Here is a 7,681-nt window from a genome sequence, read left to right on the forward strand (position 1 = left end):
CAGAAATGTGGGAAGAAAGTCGATAGACTGCTTCAGATTACACTACAGAAATGTGGGAAGAAAGTCGATAGACTGCTTCAGATTACACTACAGAAATGTGGGAAGAAAGTCGATAGACTGCTTCAGATTACACTACAGAAATGTGGGAAGAAAGTCGATAAATTACTTCAATTTATGCTACAGAAACATGAGATTCGTAGAAAGTCGATGATCAACTTCAGATTAAATTTAATTAGTGAGAGAAGAAAGTAGATGAACAGCTTTTGTTTATTCTTCAGAAAAGGGGGAAAGTCGAAAAACATTTCAGCTTACACGAAAAAAAATGTAAGAAGAAAGCAGATGAACAGTTTCAGTTTATACCACAGAAATTTGGAAATAAATTCGATAAATAGCTTTAGTTTACAGTACTTTCAAAAATATGGGGAAAAAACACTGATGGCTTTGGCTTATAGTATAGAAACCTGGGAAGAAGTTCAATAAACAGCTTTAGCTTATAGATTATAGTACAAAAATGTGGAAAAAATCACTAACCAGCTTCATTCTATACTATAGAAATGTGGGGGAAAATCATTAACCACACCGGCCCTTGGGGGTTTGGGGGGTGCGAGACACCTGGGCCCCAGATTGAAGGAGGTCCCAAATCCCAATCTTATTTTTGGTGAAGTATTTTTAATAAACCCGAAAAAAAAGATTTCTCCGTGAATATATCGAGTATTTTTTTTTACTAGTCCGCGTGCAAAGTGATTTTCATGTTAAGATTAAAAATACTTTTCTTCATCTCAAATTTCATTTGCGTAATCTCTAAAACCTCCTAGATAGATATCAAATGTTTGTTTTCAGTAAAACTTTATATTTTATCTGCTATTTTATCTAACCTAATTTTATACAAGGTAGGTAAATTTGACCGACATCGTAACCACACACACACAAAATCGAAATACATCTAAATTACCGCTGCAATTTCGAAAACTTTATAGAGGAGTGGGCCAGTGATAGTGCAAGAAAATTTAATTCCACTTGAACTAGAAATTTGTAAGTACATTTTCTTTTTTATTTTTATTATTGCATCTGCTTCCATTTTTTTTTTATGTTTGAAAACTAGATAGATCATTACTAAAACTGAGTTCCAGATGCATCATGCATGGTTATATATATTTGTCTCTAATCCCCCTCTTCCTCATGCATATATATAGATATAATTTCATGTACATTGTAGCCGGGGGGGGGGGCACCATTAATTCTTGCACCCGAACCCCCTGTACTCTAGGACCAGTCCTGAAATTATACAGAAATCATGCAATTACTAAATTAAACAAATGTTGATCTCACCTTTCGTTTAATACTCTCTACATCATCATAGCCAACCCACTGTCTGCCCTTATAGGCATAGGGTGCCATGTAGTAGGGGTCTTGAACGATAGTCCAAGGCTCTCTCATTTGGGATTCACAAATCTGAAACATATCACTCATGTTAGTAAGTCAAAAATTAATAAAATATGAAATTTTGAGTATTGATATACAGTTTATGTAAACGATCAAAATCTGCAAAACGTCGTGTTGTTTCAGACAAAACAACTGAATTTGAAAAATATTTACTTAAAATCCACGACAGAGGAGCGCGTCACCTAATGTGTAAAAACTCTCTATGATTTATATAAAAATATCTTGAAAATTATCCAATAGTGAATAATTCTTTAAATTTTGTATTTAATTGTTAAAAATAACGAAACACTCACTTCGTTGTACCCAAGGGAGCCCTTTTCCCTAGTGTAGGGACCAGCCTCGCCGCGTTGTGGCGCTGGAGCTCCCAAGCTAGTGTTGGAAGCGCTGGAAAGGGTGAATGAACGCCCATATAAACCCATTCCAAGGATTAGCTTGTTTCTAGCGGCTCCTTGAGAAATCCAATAATTTATTGAGAAGTTCTGAAAGTACACAAAATACTGACTTTTATAACATCGTTTTTAAAATATATAATACTATCAGTGATCCCGGTGTAATGATATACATCGACTCTTGGTTGTTTAGTGCAAGTATACATAACAAAAAGTATGAAACAAGAGTTTTATGAAAACCAGTTCAAACTAAAGTCTGTATAGTTAACTAAAGTAGGCAGAGTTTTGTGAAAACCAGTTCAAACTAAAGTCTGTACAGTTAACTAAAGTAGGCAGAGTTTTGTGAAAACCAGTTCAAACTAAAGTACATAGGTTCTTATGAAAACTAGAAATATCCTATTATTATATTGAGATAATGATTTGTCCAGAAAAGTTTATCAGAAAAATCTGAAATACTGGTGATTTTTGTAAACTAAATCCCAAGTCATGGCCATATTTTACAGAAACGAAATAGGAAATAACCCTATTTTATAAATAACCTCCAGTAAACGATACAAACAATTTTTGTATTTTCTTTTTCTAAATAGCAGAAAGTTAATCGTTCTTTATTTAATTCTCTGGATTCAATATCAGCAACAATTTGAGACCCCCTGCTGTTTCATTATAATCTAAAGAACCTGCTTATTTTAAAAGGTACCTGGTGAGACAACAATACGTTTACGGGCTTAAAGCACTAAAATCCGGGGTTCGATTTCCCGCAGTGGACACAAAAGATAGCCCAATGTGATTCTGCTCTAAAACAAAGAAACATTTGTTAAAGTATCCCGAGGAATGATTTTCGTAATTCGCGTCTAATGATATACTCACCACATTCAAGATCTGGTTAAGTTCATTGTCATCAGGTCTGGGGTAAAGGGGGGCGTTGTGACCTGTGAAGGTCTCCCAACCTCCGTGATAATCGTAGCACATGACGTTGATGAAATCCAGGTAACTGTATAAGTAAAATAAAACTAAGGGTGAAGTGAACATCATTTTTGTCTTGTCTTAAACATGTCCTTATTTTATTGATCCTGACTGACCGAAAACAGTAAAGGTCTACAAAAGGAATTCATTTGTATTTGAGAGACCAAACCGCGTACAGACGCGGAGTTGTTAAAAAATCGCAAACCCCCAATTTTTTGCTATGAATATTTCTTCTAGCCAAACCAGAAAGATAAAAATAAAGTTGGTCAATTCAAAAACATTTCAACATCGGGCTGTATATCGGTTTCAAAAAAAAAGTGTTTTACTGAATTGTTGCTTATTCCCTAACGTATTCGGCCCGGCACGGCCACCAGGTGGTTAGGGCGCTCGACTCGCAATCTGCGGGTTCGAATCCCTGTCACACCAAATATGCTCGCCCTTTCAGCCATGGGGGCGTTATAATGTGACGAGCAATCCCACTATTCTTTGGTAGCCAGAGAGTTGGCGGTCTTACACCATGTTTGATTGGACTGGGATTCGAACCCGTGACCCGCGGATTGCGAGTCGAACGCCCTAACCACCTGGACTTGCCGGGCCTGGTATCGGAAAGAATCTGATCTTTGAATCATTTAATATTTTTATTAAGGAACCTGCTCTAGACTTTGTATCACAAAGCAACACGAATACAATTTTAAAACTGAAAACAGAAAAGAACTGAAAGGTTAACTATTATAGAACTATTTGTATTTGGTTTAACCCACATATCGACGGACTTAAAAAGGATTTTTTCGTGTGAATTAATATACGCTTTTTATCATTGAGTGTTGCCATCACTGAACTCAAAAGAGTATATTTGTGTGAATCAATATTAACTTTTTGTACCATTGAGTATTACAACCATTGACCTTATGATATTAATTTTGAGTGAATGAACTCAAAATATAATTTTTAAGTGAATTAACCCTTTGACAGCGGCTGCTTTAAACGCGCGCGGAATTTTTGCGAGCCGTACATCGTACACAGCACACTCGCATTCAACTACCGGAGGCGGACCGTACTCTATACGGAGGATCAGCAGTCAATGTGTTAATATACGGTTTTTTTAACACTGAGTATGAGTAGTTTGTATTATCATGGAAGTTGTTCAATGAATAGTACTTACTTTGAAACTTGAGGGACGTCATAGGCGGGACCGATAAAATGCTTGCCAGCTGAAACGGCTGCGGTTAATAAAAAGCCGTACTTGTTGAATTCGTTTTTAATTTCCTGTTTAAAACAATTAATATATGTTAATAAAAAATGAAAGATATGTCAAGAATAAGTTAAAGTATGTAAATTATGTAGTTATTAACTTTTATAAAAAAAAATTATAAATAACTGTTATTGTAAAGAATGACCTTTTTAATTCGAATTTGATTGCGGCACAGCGGCATGTCTGCGGACTTACAACACTGGTTCCGATAGCCGTGGTGGGCAGAGCACAGATAGCCCATTGTGTAGCTTTGTGTCTGATTGCAAACAAACAAACAATTTGCCCCCCACTGGCACAGTGGTATATCTGGGGACTTACAATGTTATAAACTGGATTTCGATACCCGTGGTAGGCAGAGCACAGATAGCCTATTGTGTAGCTTTGTGTCTGATTGCAAACAAACAAACAATTTGCCCTCCACTGGCACAGTGGTATGTCTGGGGACTTACAATGTTATAAACTGGATTTCGATACCCGTGATAGGCAGAGCACAGATAGCCCATTGTTTAGTTTTGTGCTTGAATGCAAACAAAATCGAGCGCCCTCTATGACTAACTTTTACGCATACGATAAAATTAACTGTGTTTAAAACTCGTTTAGTTAGCTAGAAGTGTAATTTTTAAAAACGAATAGACCCAGTGGCACTGATATATTAAAACAAAACTGCGTTTGAAAAATTGTTTGGCCGTCTGTGTTTTTGAATTAAAAACAAAAGTGAAATTTTTGAAGCCTAATGAAAGCCGCTACTTTCTCGTCATCCACCAATAAACTTACGTGTTACAGCGTCACAGTTTAGCTCAAAACAACAATATTCTCGACATTCTAAGAGTATAATACACTAACATATTCAAACGAGTCACAATCGTTATTCAACTTAAGCACGTCGCTCCATCTGTTGGCCTAGTAGTAAATCTATTGTCATATTACACACAGATAACCCATTTTGTAGCTTTGTGCTTAACAATAAACAAACAAACGTTCGTTCCAGTGAAGTTGTGTCGTGATTTATACTTACTATATTTTAACTAAAACCAGATGGCTCATAATGTATATTTTTTAACATGATTTAGTTTCGAAACGTTACTGATCGTGATATATTTATTCCAGTCACGCGAGCGCTAACGTTAAGCTCAGTTGAAAAAATACTGGGCTTAACTATACATACATATATATGTACATAAAGCTACAAATCTTATAAAATAGCCTAAAATAAAATAATTTTATTACATCCCCAAAGGTCTTCTCAGGTAGTTAGGGAGCTCGATTCGTAAGATGAGGGTCGCGGGTTCGAATCCCCGTTCCAACAAACGTACTTGCCCTTTCAGCCGTGGGGACGTTATAATGTGACGCTCAATCCCATTGTGCGTGGGCAAAAGAGTAGCCCAAGAGTTGGCGGTGGGTGGTGATGACTAGCTGCCTTCCCTCTAGTCTTACACTGCTAAATTAGGGACGGCTAGCGCAGATAGCCCTCGTGTAGCTTTGCGCGAAATTCAAAACAAACAAACAAACACTGCTAAATTTGGGACGGCTAGCGCAGATAGCCCTCGTGTAGCTTTGCACGAAATTCAAAACAAACAAACAAACACTGCTAAATTTGGGACGGCTAGCGCAGATAGCCCTCGTGTAGTTTTCAAAATAACCTATAATTCTTCAAAACGTTTTCTTTGGTTCCCATGTATCAAAACAAAAGTTTTATTAATTTTACCTTACGATAATATTGATGGTGTAATCTGTCCGATGGGTTAGACATTAAAGAATTCTGAAAGACGCACAGTAATCACTGGAACATTTTTGACCATAAAATAATCAGTTGTAAAGGAAGAAGAAAAAATAAAGTATAAGTTTTAGAGATAAAGGTGACATATGAATTAGTAGTTTTGTTTTTTCGCAAACTGAGTTTTGATAGTACATCTTTAAATCGTAAGGTGAGTCAATCAGTTTTACAAAATGTTAAATATATCAATATATTTGTTAAAGTAAAATTATCTGTGGTACTGGGAAGCGATGCTGGAGACACCTGTATATAAAAAAAAACATTATAATCTTCATAACTATGAACGAAATTAAATTTGAACAATTTATTAGAAAGTAACGGTTTGCTTTGAATTTCGCGCAAAGCTACACGAGGGCTATCTGCGCTAGCCGTCCCTAACTTAGCAGTGAAAAACTAGAGAGAAGTCGTCACCACCTATCGCCGACTCTTGGGCTACTCTTTTACCAACGAATAGTGGACTGGCCGTCACATTATAACACCTCCACGGCTGAAAGGGCGAGTATGTTTGGTGAGGCGGAGATTCGAACCCGCGACTCTCAGATTGCAAGTCAAGCGCCCTAACCACCTGACCATGTCGGGCCGAAATGTAACGGACAAGTGTGTAGAAATAAAAGTAAAGAAAAAAACAAATATCGGGATGAACAACGAAATAGTGAAACTTTATGGTTCTTCAACTTAATATCATCATATTTTTAAGCCTATAAATGTAGTTTTTGTAAATATTGGGTTATTAACCAATACCTAAGCTCCTGCACTCTTACCCGAATAAGGGTCACAAAGTTTTGTTTGTCCTCTGGTTTGCCACCTCGAGCAGCAGGATACTCCCAGTCCAGGTCCAAACCATCGAACTTATACTGCTTTAAGAACTGTACCACACTGTCGATGAAAACTTTTCTGGATGCGGGATTAGCAGCCATATTGGAATACTTCACAGACCCTTCATTCCAACCCCCAATTGCTATCAGCGTTTTCAGGTTAACGTTGATCTTTTTGAGGGCGTTGAAGTGATAATAAGCCGCTTTTGGAAAATAAAATGTCGTGTGAGAAACAAGCATTAAAAACGAACACCAAAAATAGGATATCTTAAGTACAAATATGATGTATCATTGTAGATTGAATTGTAATTTTATAGAATAATTAAAAAAAACAACAACAACAAAAACTTGTCACCTTTTCCATAGTTGTCTGCCACATCGTTAAAGGGGTCAAGTATTCGAATTTTGTTATCAGGACCCAGGCCTGTAAAACCGTATATCAAGTGTGTGCAGATGAAAGGGTCAATATCTGAAATCTTAAACTTTCCATCACCAGGTCTATAAACTGCCCAACTACCGAAGTAGCACACCACTTTGTAATCGTGTTCTTGACCTTGGAAATAGGAGGTCACTGGGTAGACATGGTGATGTATGTCATTCGGTGGAACTGTTTCAAGAAACGGAAAGTCGTATTATATAGCGGTAAAATGAAGTAAACTAGTGAATGGGATCTCCTATTTTACAGAATTCATTTTATTGATCTTAAAGAAGTGTTACTGCCGTCTCTGTTTATTCAGTTATTTCAAACACACGCAACAACTCTATAACTGAAGACTGTAACCTTACACTTCAATACTAACACACACACTCACATGCAACAACTCTATAACTGAAGACTGTAACCTTAACACTTCAATACTAACACACACTCTCACATGCAACAACTCTATAAGTTAAGCCTGTAACCTTACACTTCAATACTAACACACGCTTTCACGTGCAACAACTCTATAACTGAAGACTGTAATTGCATGTGAGGTGTGTGTTAGTATTGAAGTGTAAGGTTCAGTTATAGAGTTAGACTGTAACCTTACACTTCAATACT

General features: G+C 36.7%; 1 protein-coding gene across 1 annotated transcript in view; it reads right to left on the reverse strand.

Annotated features, from left to right (window-relative positions):
* Window positions 1-7,681, reverse strand: part of LOC106465907 (chitinase-3-like protein 1) — an 11,574-nt gene that overhangs the window by 2,368 nt on the left and 1,525 nt on the right. Inside the window, exons 2-7 of the mRNA XM_013926144.2 lie at window positions 6,992-7,243; window positions 6,583-6,839; window positions 3,958-4,061; window positions 2,700-2,823; window positions 1,737-1,922; window positions 1,330-1,452 (exon numbers count right to left, since the gene is read on the reverse strand). Coding sequence (XP_013781598.1) covers window positions 1,330-1,452; window positions 1,737-1,922; window positions 2,700-2,823; window positions 3,958-4,061; window positions 6,583-6,839; window positions 6,992-7,243 — 1,046 coding nt within the window. The remainder of the gene's footprint in view (window positions 1-1,329; window positions 1,453-1,736; window positions 1,923-2,699; window positions 2,824-3,957; window positions 4,062-6,582; window positions 6,840-6,991; window positions 7,244-7,681) is intronic.

The sequence above is a fragment of the Limulus polyphemus genome, unplaced genomic scaffold (genome assembly GCF_000517525.1).
Source record: "Limulus polyphemus unplaced genomic scaffold, Limulus_polyphemus-2.1.2 Scaffold2091, whole genome shotgun sequence".
NCBI classification, from domain to species: domain Eukaryota; kingdom Metazoa; phylum Arthropoda; class Merostomata; order Xiphosura; family Limulidae; genus Limulus; species Limulus polyphemus.